This window comes from Mastigoproctus giganteus, chromosome 13 (assembly GCF_048544385.1).
Source record: "Mastigoproctus giganteus isolate SK-2022 chromosome 13, ASM4854438v1, whole genome shotgun sequence".
Classification (NCBI taxonomy): domain Eukaryota; kingdom Metazoa; phylum Arthropoda; class Arachnida; order Uropygi; family Thelyphonidae; genus Mastigoproctus; species Mastigoproctus giganteus.
Genome location: NC_143587.1, coordinates 117392948 through 117409444, shown reverse-complemented (window position 1 = coordinate 117409444; position 16497 = coordinate 117392948). Strand labels below are relative to the sequence as shown.

The 16497-nt window shown below is 37.6% G+C and overlaps 1 protein-coding gene across 1 annotated transcript in view; it reads right to left on the bottom strand.

The window, feature by feature from the left end:
- Positions 1-16497, bottom strand: part of LOC150076388 (ras-related protein Rab-37-like) — a 213801-nt gene that overhangs the window by 39837 nt on the left and 157467 nt on the right. Inside the window, exons 4-5 of the mRNA XM_090387096.1 lie at positions 4430-4496; positions 1540-1592 (exon numbers count right to left, since the gene is read on the bottom strand). Of these exons, the coding sequence (XP_090243222.1) occupies positions 1540-1592; positions 4430-4496 (120 nt within the window). The remainder of the gene's footprint in view (positions 1-1539; positions 1593-4429; positions 4497-16497) is intronic.

The window sequence follows — 16497 nt, the reverse complement described above, 5'->3', positions numbered from 1 at the left end:
GCTTTTGGGGGAAACCCTGCGGATATTCGGGATGAAAAGCCGGGAGACCGCTCCTTTGGTTGAATTCGCCCAGCGGGTCTACCAAGTCCGTTGAAGACAGATGAAAAGTCATTTCTTCTCCAGGTTGTGGCCGTTTGCTAGAGTGAAGTCTAGGCAGGTGGAAGTCCTGCCCTTGGAGAGTTGGTAAAGTAGTCCACAGCAGATAATTTCCAGGTCCATGGGAAGGGCTCCAGCGAGGACCTGAAGCGCGTGGGTACTAACAGTACACCATGTTCTGGAGACAGGAGGATTGACTGCTGGATGGTTTCCAGTTTCCTTTTGTTGACAGCAGTCTGGGCTTTGCCGAACCAGGCACCTGTTGCATATGTTATCATTGATAAGAAGACAGCTTTATAAAAGAGGGTGAGGGTTCTCTTCTTCAATCCTCAATCCCGGCGGGTAACTCTCGCTATTACGGTTGAGTACTTCTTAATCATCTTCTGGAGATTATGCGAGGTGGGGCGTGAATGACAAGTTTTTGTCCAGTAGTATTCCAAGATACTTAGTTTTGTTGGCAAGCTTAGTTGTTGTTCCCTGAATTTTAATTTGATTTGTGGAGACCTTCTGATGTTCAAGGTACCTTTTAAGTAAAATTGAGCAGGTCTTCAAAGCAGATACCTTGAGTTGATTTTGTCCGGTCGATTTGTGCAAGGTATCTATGGCTCGGTTTGCTGTTATCTCTAGTTGGGGCCCTTGAGTTCGTTCGCTTCCAGGATCAGGATCAGGTTATCCGCATAGGTCTGTGTTCTGACGTCGCCAAGATCCAGGCAAAGAAAGCTGTCGAGGACCAGGTTCCACAGAAGTGGGCTGAGCACTGAGCCCTGCGGACAGCCTCTGAACATCGGTGGCGTAACCGAGCAGTAAGGGTCTTTGACGGTTACAGATCTGTCGGAGAGGTATGATTTGAGTACATTGTACAGGTTTGATGGAATCAAACCTGTACAATGTTCACAAATCATGACGATGTCCGCACCCTTATTCAGGGTGCGGACATCGTCAGATTTGTGAAGAGCCAGAGACTTGCCTCGGTGAAACATGTTATAAGAATGGATGACAGCAGAACAACTGAGAGGATAATGAAATGGAAACCTACCGGTAGGAGAGCAAGAAGACGACCGCGGAAAAGATGGATAGATGACGTAAAGAGGACTTGTAGGTCATGAGAATAAGAAGTTGGACAAGTTTGACTTCTGGGAGGGCTTACTGGTGGAACATCGTTGAGAAGGCTAAGGCCCACCCTGGGTTATAATGCCAGAAGAAGAAGAGACCAACAGTTCTTACCATCTATGATAGGTTTCGGAGTTTTTTTTAATTTACAGAGGTTTTTTTATTATTCAAGTAATTTAAGTAAGGCTTGACAAATAAAGTGAAACACTAAAAGGATTAAAATAGATTAGTAAGGATAATCAAAGGGAGGAGGCAAAATAACAGACATAATCAAGTTAATTATGTTAGAATTTCATTTTTTAGTATCACGGCTTAATTGGTATGCGAACTTACCCTTGTGTTGTCAAAGGTTGATCTGTTCTTCACATCATAGAGAAGTAATAAAGCTGCAGTAAAATAAAGAACTGGATATATAAACTAACCGTTAAGAGACAGAATTAAATTTGTATCATTCAAACCTTTTATATTATAGTATTTTAAATTTTACTGAACACTATATGACAGCACTAATATACATGAGAAACAGATAGATATTATATCATTATTTGCATATAGATTAAAATTCTATCTAAATACATTATTCAAAATGTGTAGTTAAGCTGCCGTAACTATGTGAATTGAATTTCAGAATAAGCAGCGAAACGTCCTTGCTGTAAGAAAGCAGAGTAAAGTACTATATTTTGGAGATGTGAGATTTCTCCTTATAACTTATTCACGCAAAGTCTCTGTACATTCGGTGACATTTGTAGCTTCACTATATTTCATAAATTTTACAGTTTTCTCTGAGGAATTTTTCTGATGGAAATATGTTGCATTTGCATTTCTTATTAACCCTTAGCATAGCATTTATTATTGCATTTCACGTGCATATGCTACTTTATTGCATCTAATGCAATACACATACGCTCATGTTGTGAGCAAAAAAAAAAAAAAAAAAAAAAACACATGTTTGCAACTGTCAACTATGTTACATATTATTAAATTGTTTTCGTGTACTTCTGTTATAAGTTAGCCTGCATTGAAGTTTATTTATGCCGCCAGCTGTTATTAATGAAGTTATCATACTGTTCATTACTAGTATATGAAAATAAATATCCGTTGTGATGTTTTTGATTTCATGATGTTATAAAAGCCTTTCCTACAAAATTTGCAATATTTCCATTTTCAAAGGCACTTTACGAGCAAGAAATCTGACATAAAAAAGAAATTTATTCTGAACTCTCTATACGCAAATTCGTTCATCACTCGGTTATAAAAGGCATCACACACGTGATACGTACATGAAGTGTACTGCACGGTTGTAAAAAAAAAAAACTTTAAGGTCATCTATAAATATGTAATTGGACCAAGTCACATCCATTTGCTCATCACGTAGATGAAACTTTATGGATTGTCACGGGTTTGATAACAGAGGTTAGTAGGCTGAATATGGAATAACACGTATAGAAGTGCACTCTCTCTCTCTCTCTCTCTCTCTTTTTTTTTTTGAAGAAATTTTTGCATGCACGTCATGACCAGAGACTGTAGAGACCCTTCCACGAAAGTATTTTCACCGACATTCGCTGTACTGAATGATCCTACATCTTACTATCATCCAGCGATTGTAGAAGTTTAGCAACAAGGCTTTGTACATTTTACTGGTTCAGACTCGTAAATCTTGCATTTCATGTTTCAATGCAGCAGTTACACATTTCAGCCATATTAGGCTTCGGATATTTAAATATGTATATGCAGCAGAAATTACTTCTGTTTACTGCATTGTAGACAGATAAGACTCTACATAGCCAGTGGACGTTTGTTATTTTGTCTGGGAGAAGAAGTTTCGAATAGTATTGGAAACGATGGGCACTTATATCAAAAAGGCTTGTATGTTTTCCTTGAAAGGACATATATGTTGCTATAAAAGGAAGTGATATCTAGACGTGATGTAACAGCCGTAAATTTTTAAATTAATTTTGAATGCTTTCTCAAATAGAAACGACGACAGTTGACACAGGTATTCGAAGACTAGAACGTTTAAGTGGAATTATGTAGAGTTATTTTTTTACGTTTGTTTCGTGCTGATAATTTAGTCAACCTTTTATTCCGTTGCTTTTTAAATAGTTAAGTTGCCTTTTCAGTAAGTAACATCATCACTATGATCCACAGTGAGGAAATAGACCGAAAGGATGATCCCAAACTTTGGGCTATATTATTTTGCTACTTAAAATAATTTGAGGTAATTGGATACATATTTTATGACGTTGTCGTGTCAATAAGGATTTTTTTTCATAATTTCATGACTGCATAACAAAAAAAACTATTATTGACTAATAATCGGAATGGTGTAAAATTGGAAAAGTCGAATCATTGACTTATTCGATTTTTATCAACGATCCATGGATGAGATAAGTATCTCCATATCTTTGGCTTAAACGTAGAAGTAGAGCAGGACTAGTGAAGTAGAGCTTTCAAAATTTATTTAGTATATTATAAAGTTTACTTTAATAAGTTTTTTTCCTGTAATAGTTTGATTTTTTTATATTTAAATATAATTTTTTAAAAGTTTCTTTTATTAATAATTAGTAAATTTCATAATGGTTATTACAAGATCCACCTTGACTACTTCGTCAGAAGGTACCATGACTCATACGGAAATAGCCGATGGCGATTTCCGCCTGAGTCATAATTTTATCCTCTGCAGAACCTGTCGCATGTATTTCAAGGTCGACCTAGTGGATAATCCTAGTTCATTTGGAGATTCTTTTCTTTGTCACCGTCGTAAGGAGTGCACTGATCTTAAGTTACAATTTGGGGCATTGCTAGAACAATTTGAGTCAGAAAAAACGGGTGCTTGCCCTTGAGAATAATGAAACTATTCAACCATAACAAAAAAAAGAAGAATTCAACAAAACATATAAAAATAGTCTTGCCGATCTTTCGATAACTTGACACACAAAACATACTCCCCAAGTACTTAAATGTTTAAAAGCCACTGATATCATTAGTCTCACGTAAATTATATTCATTTTTATTTCCCGGTTTAAGGTATCGTTGACTGTAAAAAAAAAAAAAAAAAAAAAAAAAACACAGTTGATGGCATGCTGATGTCACTATTACATTTCGCAGGCTATTGACAGTTTTAAAAATTGCCGGAATTACTTCCTTGAAATCTTTCAAAATGGCAATTATTCTTACTGTATAACATATCATAGAGGAACACTTCGATTACAAAAGCACTTACCGTGGGCATCTCTGTAATACGTGTGAGTGACACTTCGAAACCTTTCCTGTCCTGCAGTGTCCCAAATCTGAGAAAATAAGATGAAGGAAAATCATTAGAAAACAGCTGTATAATAAACTATTATATGTACAGTATATCACATTGTTGTGTGTATGTGCGTGCGCGCGCGCTAATCATGCTTTTAGTTACATACTTGCATGTAACTAAACATCTAATTAAATATCAAAAGTTTTTATTATTACTAGCAAGCGCCACTGGAAAACTCCGTTTTTAAAAATAAAAACGGCCACAACCAGTAGCTTGTTATGAAGCATATATTTTCGTTTTCTAATCTCTATGTCCCTGTACATTAAATTTAACGTTGGAGCCTCGGGCCCCATTATGGTCAGCACTTTGTCAGGAATTTACGAGATCATAAAAACACTCATTTACTGAAGATCGGCGCATTTTTTAAAAGAGCAGGTCAAGAAAATAACTACGAGAACATGGTTCATTATGAGATCCGTAAGAGAAATTGTATAGAGAAAACTAAGCTAGCACTTGGAAGCCATTTCCTATGTTTCAGGAAAAACAAATCAGCAATTTTCTTCAATCAGTGATAAACGAGTTATATCCCAGGCACGACGACACTGTTCCATTTTGTCTGGCTGATATTGTTTATTTTTGCTTTTTTGAAGTTACAAATGCTAACCTTCTATACTGTTTTCGAAGCAAAAAAAAAAAAAAAAAAAATATATATATATATATATATATATATATAAATAATAATTTTTTATAAAGTCTATGTGCACTTCCTCGCACACTCGTAATGATAAGCTATGTAAAGTTTGTCTTCAGTAAGAAGTATTGGTGTCGTTTTTATTAAGTGATGATTTATATATATAAAAAAAAAGCATTCTCCACGGTACTTTTTTAACTTGAATAGTTAATAAACGCAAAATTTTAATCTTTTTGTGATATTTCAACCATTGCTTTAAGTTAGGTTCATCAGTACGTTGTCTTTATTAATTTTTATTATTCGAAGGTGGCCGTAGGGTACATTAATGAGAAGCATTAGCTGAAAGATTCATTTATTTATTTTACATTTTATTTATCGTGACACTTGTGCGATGAAGAATGAATATTTTATCTCAAAAAATCATATCGCACGTTTCATTCTGTGGTTAAGAGTTCTTTATTTCGACCTGAATGATAATTTTATTCTTCTCAGAATGTTTAAACGGCCAGTTCAATTTAATGCGCCTCGAAGGTGCAATTTTTGTCATTCTTAATTCGGAACCACTTTGCAGGAGGAGGTAGCTGGTCAGTAACACAAGCTGCTTTTCACGTAGGCTGCTCCTCGAAATTGAAACAACGGACTTGACTGGTCACTGTTAATAATTCTTCCCACACTCATCGACCGGCACTTGTAGTTAATGGTGGAAATTCCACCGAAAACGTTTTTGTTGCGAATCAAAACTTGAGGATTCAGTGTGCAGTACTTTGGACTCTTTATGAACACAAGTCTTCAAAGTCCACAGAAGTTTCATAAAATCTCTTGTGCATTTCTGTAATTTTCAAAATTACAGTAAAGAAATTTTGATTTATTAAGAAAATAAGCGGACTTTTATAATTTGCTAATGCTGATTCCTTATCTGTAATCGATTTTGCTCTATGCGTAAACTTTTTATACAAAATAAAAAAATGCACTACGTACAGCATGTGTTTCGAACATTCAACAGGTAGCATACAGAATCTTAACAAATGATAATATGCATTGGTACTGAGTTGTTCCACTAAATGAATATTTTATTTAGCGGTTTTATACATTTTTTTTTTTTTTTTTTTCGCAGATGGCTGAGTCTGTCCTTCTTTTGAAACTCTTTGGTGACACCACATCAATCCCTTTCCAAACACAAACAGTAGTCTGCCGCCATCATTGTCTTATTCCATTTTACTGTTTTATATATATATATATATATTTGAATAACGTTTAAAATAGTTGGAAACGGAATCTTTCATAATAAAAAATAAAAAAGGTATAGCATACATCAGAGGCAGCAAAAAGCATAATCCTCTACATGATGCTTGAAATATAACCATACAAATAAATTAGAATGGGAGTTAAAATAAAATGCAGTAATACCAGCAGTATGGCAAGGCAAGAGTGAAAATAGTCGAAATTAAACCAAGCAGGGGGGGAAGAGAGGGGTAACAAAAGTAAAAATATTGCAGCAGAAACTCTAAAATAATTTAGAAAATCTAAATATAAGAATAATAATTCATTGAATTTTTAAAAGCCAATTAAATAGAAATTTAACGGTACCCCCCTCTGACGGGCACCAGGTCCAAATTTATGTGAAATATCCCCAACAGGGATGTAAACCACTACAATAAAACAAAACAAAAATAAACCAGAAATAGACTGACCATTACGCCCCATCTCGACAGAGGACCACAAGGCCAATAATGGTCAGGGAATCGCTGCATTTCGAACGCTAGACAAATCGCCGCAAAGGAGATTCGATCGAAAGATCAGTCCGCCACCCGATCCCCAGATCGAACCGCCAATGCAGGGGAATTGAACAGCGGTGGTCCTGATGCAGCGAAAATTAAAAATATAACAGATACAAGCACTCCAGTGCAAAGCTACTAACAAGTAATCTTAACTAGTTTATATAAACAAATAATGAACTATGGATGGTCAATTAAATTTCTATTTAATTGGCTTTTAAAAATTCAATGAATTATTATTCTTATATTTAGATTTTCTAAATTATTTTAGAGTTTCTGCTGCAATATTTTTACTTTTGTTACCCCTCTCTTTCCTCCCTGCTTGGTTTAATTTCAACTATTTTCATTCTTGCCTTGCCATACTGCTGGCATTACTGTATTTTATTTTTTATTTTAACTCCCATTCTAATTTATTTGTTTGGTTATATTTCAAGCATCATGTAGAGGATTATGCTTTTTGCTGCCTCTGATGTATGCTGTACCTTTTTTTTATTATTAAAGATTCCGTTTCAAACTATTTTAAACGTTATTCAAATATATGCATAATTATATCACATGATATTAGTGGGCGAATTGCTAACGCTGCGCCTGTGCTGCCATCCATAGTTCATTATTTGTTTATATAAACTGGTTAAGATTACTTTTGTCAGTGGTGTGGCTTTGCACTGGAGTGCTTGTATCTGTTCTATTTTTAATTTTCGCTGCATCAGGACCACCGCTGTTCAATTCCCCTGCATTGACCGTTCGATCGGGTGGCGGACTGATCTTTCGATCGAATCTCCTTTGCGGCGATTTTTCTAGCGTTCGAAATGCAGCGATTCCCTGACCATTATTGGCCTTGTGGTCCTCTGTCGAGATGGGGCGTAATGGTCAGTCTATTTTTGGTTTATTTTTGTTTTGTTTTATTGTAGTGGTTTACATCCCTGTTGGGATATTTCACATAAATTTGGACCTGGTGCCCGTCAGAGGGGGCACCGTTAAATTTCTATTTAATTGGCTTTTAAAAATTCAATGAATTATTATTCTTATATTTAGATTTTCTAAATTATTTTAGTTTCTGCTGCAATATTTTTACTCTTGTTACCCCTCTCTTCCCTCCCTGCTTGGTTTGATTTAATTTAGGTTTAATTTCGACTATTTGCGCTCTTGCCTTGCCATACTGCTGGCATTATTTTATTTTTTATTTTAACTCCCATTCTAATTAATTTTATGGTTACACACACACACACACACACAGTTTTTTGACACTGGTAAGTGTTGAAAATCTTTTCATACCCGTTAGATTTAATTTATAAATGCCTAAAGAGTTTTAACACTATTGAATAAAACACTAAGATATTTTCAGAGTAGAAATCTTCAATAAATTGAAATTGAAGCAACACAAATCATGACTACTCGAAATTCCATATGAGTTACAAAACAAACTAGATGCGGTCATTACTAACCACTACTTTTAAAACAGCAAGTTTGGGAGATATTAACAACTCAGCAAGAACTCATAATGATCGCAGATAAAAGAACGGAACGAAAAACTCGGCGAACAAGTTACCACAATGAATAATTTTATAAGTAGTTATAAGAACAACCGTGCTTTAAATTGCAATGTGTACGGAATGGAAATTAAACCGCAAGAGGTGGACACATTTAATAGTAGTCTATATGAACATTAGCACCATGTATGAAAATGCTGATGTAAATAACATAGTCAATAAACACGTTGTCTCCAGATGATTTACCATCGGATGCAACTTCTAATAATGATAAATCGACCCTCCCTGCACATACTCTCAGTAGCTATCATGACGAAGCACCAATGTTAATCAGTAGAAAAACACCGGGCTTTCTGGGGTTGAGATAATTTTTGATTCTCAACGCTTGTCGGAACTGTCGTGTGCCAATGACAAATTGGTTGCATCCCGCGTTCGGTTCACTAACAATTCTGCAATCCAAACTGATGTCTCGTTGTCAGAAATACTGTCAACCGGCTGCACTGTTCATGCAGAACAACACAAAGCCAGAAATCTTCAATAAGTTTGTTACAAATGAGTTGCAAATAAATTTCTTACCTGTATTAATTGATAACTGACGTCTACTCTAAATCAAAGCTGGATGTTTCAAGACTCAACAGTCTCCCAAACAAAATGACCAGCTAACAGAACCAACATTCAATGCACCATCCAATCAGCAGAGCTAGATATTTTGACCTGTCAATTTCGTTGAATTTGAATGTTGTCCAAATACTCGGAGTCAATGAACCTAATTTAGCAATCAGAGAAGTCTCAATCATGAATCCATGTCATGTGCCGCTGAACAGACATGCGATGCACAAGTGGCGGCCCACCAAATTAGCAACCTACCTCCAAAATCGGCTTCAGTTTTCACTATCTGTTCTGCCGTCTGAAACAGTGTTGCCAACTCTTAATAATATTTCCCGCTAGCCGCATACTCAAAATCCGCTATTTTTAGCACTTGACCCGCCAAATTTTTTAAATTTTCATTTGTTTGTACTTTGTAGTGAATAAAACAAACAAACAAATAGTATATATAAATAGTTATTTATTTTTCTGTTTTTAATATAAAATCAATATCTAAAAATCTAAATTAATTTCGAAATTCAATACCTCCTCATCATATGCTTCTTGTGTACCTATTTTGCGAAGCACTTCTTCAGGTAAAACATAATTTTTACAACACTTTTCAACTCTTTTGAGCCCGTATCGTACTAATAAGATTGCATTAACCGTGCCAACACTCATTCTGTTGCGTGTTTTGTTTTTTACTAGATTTAAGTTGCTGAATATTCTTTCCACATCTGCATTGGATAATGGCAAAATTAAAATACCCAATGCAAATTCGCTAATTTCTTTAAATGGATTTTTACCGCTTGCATCTCGATATTTCGAAACTTCTGACCAAAACTTCATTGTATTGTAGATGTTTTCCCATTTAACGAGAGTAATGTTTATATACTGTTGCTCAATTTTTTCAATTTCTACTTCAGACAATTTTAAATTTTGTAATAAATTTATCAGTGGTTCGTTTTGTTGCTTTAATATATTGTTAACTGAGACATTTTTTTTAATTCTTTTATGTTGCCCGGAAGGCGTTGTTTTAATTGTGGATACAAATCAATCAAGAAATTACGGCATCTCTCTCTGTTATTGCCATTTCATCTGTTGTTGTTGTGATAAGTTTATTCATTATTAATTCATTTATTTTTCTTTCAAATTGGTAACCTAAATATGGCTTAGGGTCTAAATAATTATTAATGTCCTCTTCTATCCTTTCAATATGTGTATTTGGTAAAAACATTTTATTGGCAATCATCGACAATAGCATGTTTAAATCATGTAGTAATAATGTAGGATCGGCAGTATTTGATTCAAAAGATTTGTTTACTCTTTGTACTTCAGATAAGATAGGTTTTAAAATAAAAGATACGCTAAATTACTTTCATCTTTGAACATTGAATAAAGAAGTTCTGCAGTATAACATTTGTCAGTCAAACGAGTTATTTCAAAATGGGCTTTTAATTCAATATACTGTTCTAAAATTCTTGTTATAGCAACTTCAATGGATAACCACCTTGTTTGACACGAATGCACTATCTTTTTCGGATCTGCACCATCGTTTATGGCACTGTATAAATATTTGAATTGATTTTGTCGGCTGGTGGATTTACTAAACGCACGATTTTGCATTGCACGAGGGTTTCTAGGAATACAACTATCGTGTTATACGAGGACTAACTATACTAAGATATTATTACACTGTGGTTATTAGAAATAATTATTACTTATTACTCTTATTACTTATTGCTCTGTGGTTATTAGAAACGTTGAAAGAGATGTCGGTAATTCGGATCGCATTTCTTGGAAGCCAAACAAATACGACGAAGAAAAATTATCCAATGCCATTCCTTCGCTGTTTCAAAAAAAGGCGTCATTAGAATTTTTTCCACATTTTTAAATTTGATTCAACAATTTAAAGCCATGACCCAATGATCAGGTCGTTTGACCGCGAGCGTAACTACGTAAAATTGTTGGGGTTCTCCTCAGGGAAATCCAGAATAATATAAAACCGATTCTTCGCTTTATAAAAAAAAAAACTATGAAATATGATATCCCTACTATTTCAATTATGAATTATTTTTATTGTTAATTAAATAATTAATTGAACAATTAATTTAATATTTCTTAATATAAATGTTACATTGCCAAAATACATAAAATGCTAAACATTTATACTCTTCCCGCTAAAAAATCCGCTATCCGCTATTTCATATTTTTATCCGCTAAACCTGAAGCAATTCCGCTAAATCTAGCGGGAAAACCGCTAAAATGGCAACACTGGTCTGAAAGTACTTTGTCAAGCAATACTTTTACCTTTATGAACTAAAATGCACACAGCCATCGCACACCCGTCATGAACAAAAACCATCTTGGGCTGAAATCGCTGCTACCCGCCCTGTCTCGTCTCCTCGATCGACAGCTAATTGAATGGGTTGAGCACGCTGAATTCTAATGGGATCCTTCCACTTGTTCAGATTACGAACCTATGGGGGCATAAATTCAAATTAAGAAAAGACAGATGTAGAATAGATGTGCGGAAATTTGCTTTTAGCCAACGGGTGGTTAATTGCTGGAACAAACTTCCATCTGTCGTTGTGGAAGTTGATAGGTTGATAATTTAAGGAGGACCTGGACAGGCATTTGGAGGGAATGGTGTGATTTTTTTTTTTTTTTTTTTTTTTTGGCTGATGCTGCATAAGCTCATACACTTGCTTTCTTGCATCACATGCCACTACTACTACTCGCATCCTTGCAAGTCTTTTTCTCGAATTAAGAATCGCCCTGCTAATATCAAGGAAGAAAATTTTCAGATTAGAATTGGCAACTCCACACCCTCTATTCTGAGACCAATGAACAACCTCCTATCACAGAAGCCTCTTTATTTCGCGACTGGTGCCACTGACAACAGCTGAGAATATTTAGGCAGCAATGGGTCAAGAACGGTATACTAAAGTATCGGTAAATTTATTCGAGAAAACGCCGAATTACTCATCCACCTTTAAATTAGTTTGATATAGTCAGGCCTTTAGATCTTTTGCATTCACATCAGTGTGGTCAGTTGGCACCCTAATCAGGCCATTTTATGAACCGAAAAGCCCAAAATCATCAACTTCACAAAACCAACGTATGATATCCCCCCTCCCCCCTTGCACTGCATGATTAACAAACTGTGAAACTAGTGTCTGTCGACTCTCGAAAACCACTGCATCACACGTCCAGCTCCAATCACTTTTTTATCCCAACTACTGCTTATAAACCTGCCGTTGTGACACTTCATAACCTTGCTTTTCAATCATTACCAATTCAAAATGTAATTTCCACCAGGCCTAATCTGTCGAGGTATACAAAATTATCAACAGATAAATCAGCACTTTATAAAAATTAATTCCCTTTCAGTTTTCTACCAAAATGCCCGGAGCCTCCGAAATAAGCTTGAGATCCTCGAACAATTCATTTTGTCCAACAATGCAGATGTAATTTACCTATCAGAAACATGGTTCGAATGGTCAAGAGTCAATATCCAGGGCTTCTACCGCTGGATTTTTATCGTTATTCACATGAAGATTTCATTCCAGAGGCATTCCTTATTTCATGAAGCAGTACTTGTGACAGTGAAATTTAATGCCTGTTTAATCGGTTTAGCGACAATTTACATTCTCCCAGTTCCAGATATTGCAACAATTGATGACGCTACCGGCTGGATAATGAGTAAGTTACATCCTCCTGCTACTCATCTGCTCTGTGGCGAGCCCTCTCCTACAGCGATTAATGAACATTCGCTTTCAATTAAATTTTACAATTGTGAATAAGAAACCAACTAGAGGCGCTAATCGTCTCAAACTGATTCTGTGTTCGAGCATTTGCAGAGTCGGCATTCCACCAGAAACGTCCTTCAAATCATATCACGAAGCAATTGCATTACTTCTTTTACTGCCTATGCCTAGCTTCAATTGCCATAATATTGAGAAGGTCATATTTTCTCCAACTTTTCTTGATCTCTGTAAGTGCATCGAGGTAGCACAGTGTGTCCCATGGCACCTGCTTGAAGGATGTGGCCTAATCCTCATAGTTGATCTAATCACAAGATGGATAAATACAATCACTCTCTGTGCGTTGGCCAAAACCGCACACATTTCTCAAAGGACTAGAGCTTGTGGGCCAAAGATTTAGCATTCAGTTTTCACAAGAAGCAGTACCTTCAGAGACAGTGGAAAATTTCTGGCACAACCTAAGATCGGATCCTGTATTCCAGAGCAAGAACCATTTTCAACCAACTCAAGGCATCAGCCATAAAGAGTTACACCGATGCTATCTTGTCTAAAGGAAAAGCGCTATACTTTTCTAGACACGGCATCATTAATTCAAATCTTGATCCAGATAACTGGATGGACCACATTGCCAGATTCAAAGCCAATTCCATTTTTGCAGAACTACCTCTCCAACCCTCTGAGTTTGCTCCTACTGATAACCTCTCCATCGTTTCTATCACCAGATAGCAAAAAAATGCTATAAACTCCCTGCGTCCATCTAGTACGGTAGGCCAAGATAAGATATCTCATTTCAACTCTGTCTTAGCCCCCTACATCCTGGACGCATTGCTCTCAATTTAAACTTAGTCCTTTCCACAAGAGTATTTCCTGCCGAATAGAATGAATACTCTGTTATTCCACTGCTAACAGTTCAAGTGCCAAAAATCTAGAAAGATTTAGGACCGATCTCAACTTCTTCCGCACTCCTCAAACTCATACGCGTAGAAAAGGTACTCTATCCAACATTAAGCCAACAGCTCATGCCATAGAACCCAAAACAGTTCTACTTCGCAATCGCAAATAGATCAACCATAACAAACCTCATATCAGCACAGATATCCATCCTTCAGGCCTTCGAAACTAAATCCGAATTAGCTATTGTGTACGCTGATATTGAAGCTGCCTTTGACAGCTTAGACATCACAGTCCTTCCCAGTCTTCTGCAATCCTTCTTCAGAATAAATAGCGATCTACTAGCTTTCTTCACCGCTTTATTGAGGAATAGAAGTATCCACCTCACAATGAAGAAGTCCCACTTTACCCGGAAGATCACCGGAGGAGTCTCACAAGGTGGATTCTTTTCTGGCCTCCTATTCTCAGTCATTCTTATTCCTTTTATGTGTCCTCGTGACGATGCTTTAATACACCGGTGTGCAAAACTTAAGGACGAATCAGGTTTTCACCTGTAGCTTCTTATAGGAGTGCCGTGGATATAGGGAAAAGCATACCAAAAGAATCTCGTGAGGTACAGAAATGATGAAGGAAACAGAACGGTACAGAGGGACTTTATTTAAAAATGGCAACATAGCACAGGCTGCCATGATACAGATGCATCACTGCCAAAGATGGAACAAAGGGAAGAGGCGGTCTTCAGTAGGAAATATGGTTACCCCTAATGTCGATGCAGGCTTTGCACCGCCTGTCCATACTTAGAACAACGTTGTTGATAAGTTCTTATGGTAACATCGTCCATTCCTCTGTCAGCGCCATCTTCAGCTGGTGAACATTTTCTGGTGGGTGTGTACGTGCCGCTAGGCGTCTCCCCAGAGCGTCCCATATGTGTTCGATGGGATTTAGATCGATAAGAACGGGCAGGCCAATCTATACGAACAATATCCTCACTTTCCAAAAGCATATCAACAGTTGCAGTACGATGGGGTGTGGCGTTATCATCCATGAACACGAACTCTAGGCCAATGGCACCTCGGAACAGACGCACATGGGGAAGGATTACCTCAGTACAGTAGCGTGTACTGGTTACAATACCGCCTTCCATTATCTGGAGTTGTGTACGTCCATCCAAGATAACGCCTCGACTGCCATATCGATCCCTTTCAGTGATGATTACGCGGTGATACCGTGTGCCAACCTCTCGCCAGATTAGCTGACGTCCAGAATCGCTGCTGAGACTGAATCTACTCTCATCAGTAAAGAGTACCTTACCACAGTCCTTGTGTTCGATGCACCACTGTATACTGTGTCTCAGATGGGCAGGTGTTAAAGGGACACAGCGTACTGGCCGCCGGGCAAACAGTCCACCTTTGTGGAGTCGCCTGGCCACAATAAACCGCGATATCCCGAGTCCTGTGTAGCTGGTTTGCAATGGATCCCGCTGTCTGGTGTCGGTCCCTCTTGGCCTGTAGGAGTATATAGCGGTCATCATTGGGCGTTGTTTTTGGTGGACGACCACTGCTGGTCCTTCAAACAGTTGTACCTGTCGTTCTGAAGGCCGACCACGCACGTGAGATGATGCTATGGGCGATACCGAACTCTGCAGCCAAACTCCTCGCACTTCGACCTTCCCCGAGCTTCCCAATTATTCGACCCCGGGTAAAGTCATCCAGATGTTGTCTACTGGCCATTTCATTGTCTGTAGCAGTCTGTAACAATCGTGCTCACCATTCAGTTGCACATAACTGCTGCTTTTATCTGTTTATATGAGCCCTCTCATCACGATTAAAATTTTTTCATGTGCACCAGCTTTCTACTGAACGGCCACAGTTAAACACAATGGCAATTGCTTCTTCAATCACAGAGAGCTTGATCGCCTTTTCAACTTTCTTGCAGATTTTTGGGTTAAACTTTAACTCTTCGAAATCTGCAATAATGATTTATTCACTCAAACAGCGACCAACAGTAATTCAACCATCAGTTTGTGGCACCCTTATTCTAGTGGTTACCAGCCATAAGAACCTCTCTGTGTCTGTTTGATCCAGAGCTGAGATTTGATGCGCACACAGAATACCTCCGGAAGCGATTTATCACCTTAAGCTGGAGAACGAAACAACACTTACTCTATGCCAACGATGCGGCAACCACTATCACATATCTACAAAATTTATACACTGCTAAAATTTGGGCATCTGCTTGGCCCTCACTTCAAAAACCGGTGTTCGCATGTGAATACTGGACCCTGAAATGGGCCACAAATAAGCATCGCCGACCCCCTCATTTGGGAACTACTGACATGGCTAAGCAGCTAAATGTACCCAGGCTCTCAAAGCTGAATTCACTTCTTCAGACGTTTAATGATTACTGTAAAAATGTTCACAGGAATGATAAATGCCTCGAACATCTGGGATTTCTGGCAGTGGTATAGCCCTCTGCGGCGCCTCCGTAGCCAGGTGGAAGGAGCACACGCTTCTTGATTAGACCGGTGTTCGAGCCCGTCACCACCAAATATGGAGGATGCAGAAAGGTCAGGGAATGACCACCGCATATCCCGGAGCAATATGGCCTTAGTTGCAAATGCTCCTAAAAACCAAATAACAAACAACCCTCTGCCATCCTTGAGGTTTAACCCCACACTAATCCTGAAATACAGGGTGATTCACTACCAGTGCGACAAACTTGCAGAAGGTGTAGAGGGCACAAAGACGAATGGGAATCACATAGCATTGCAAGGTCCGAAATGCCTTCGTCATGCGGTAGAGAACGTTGAACTGGAGGTCGCGTGAACAGCGATCCCGCTGAA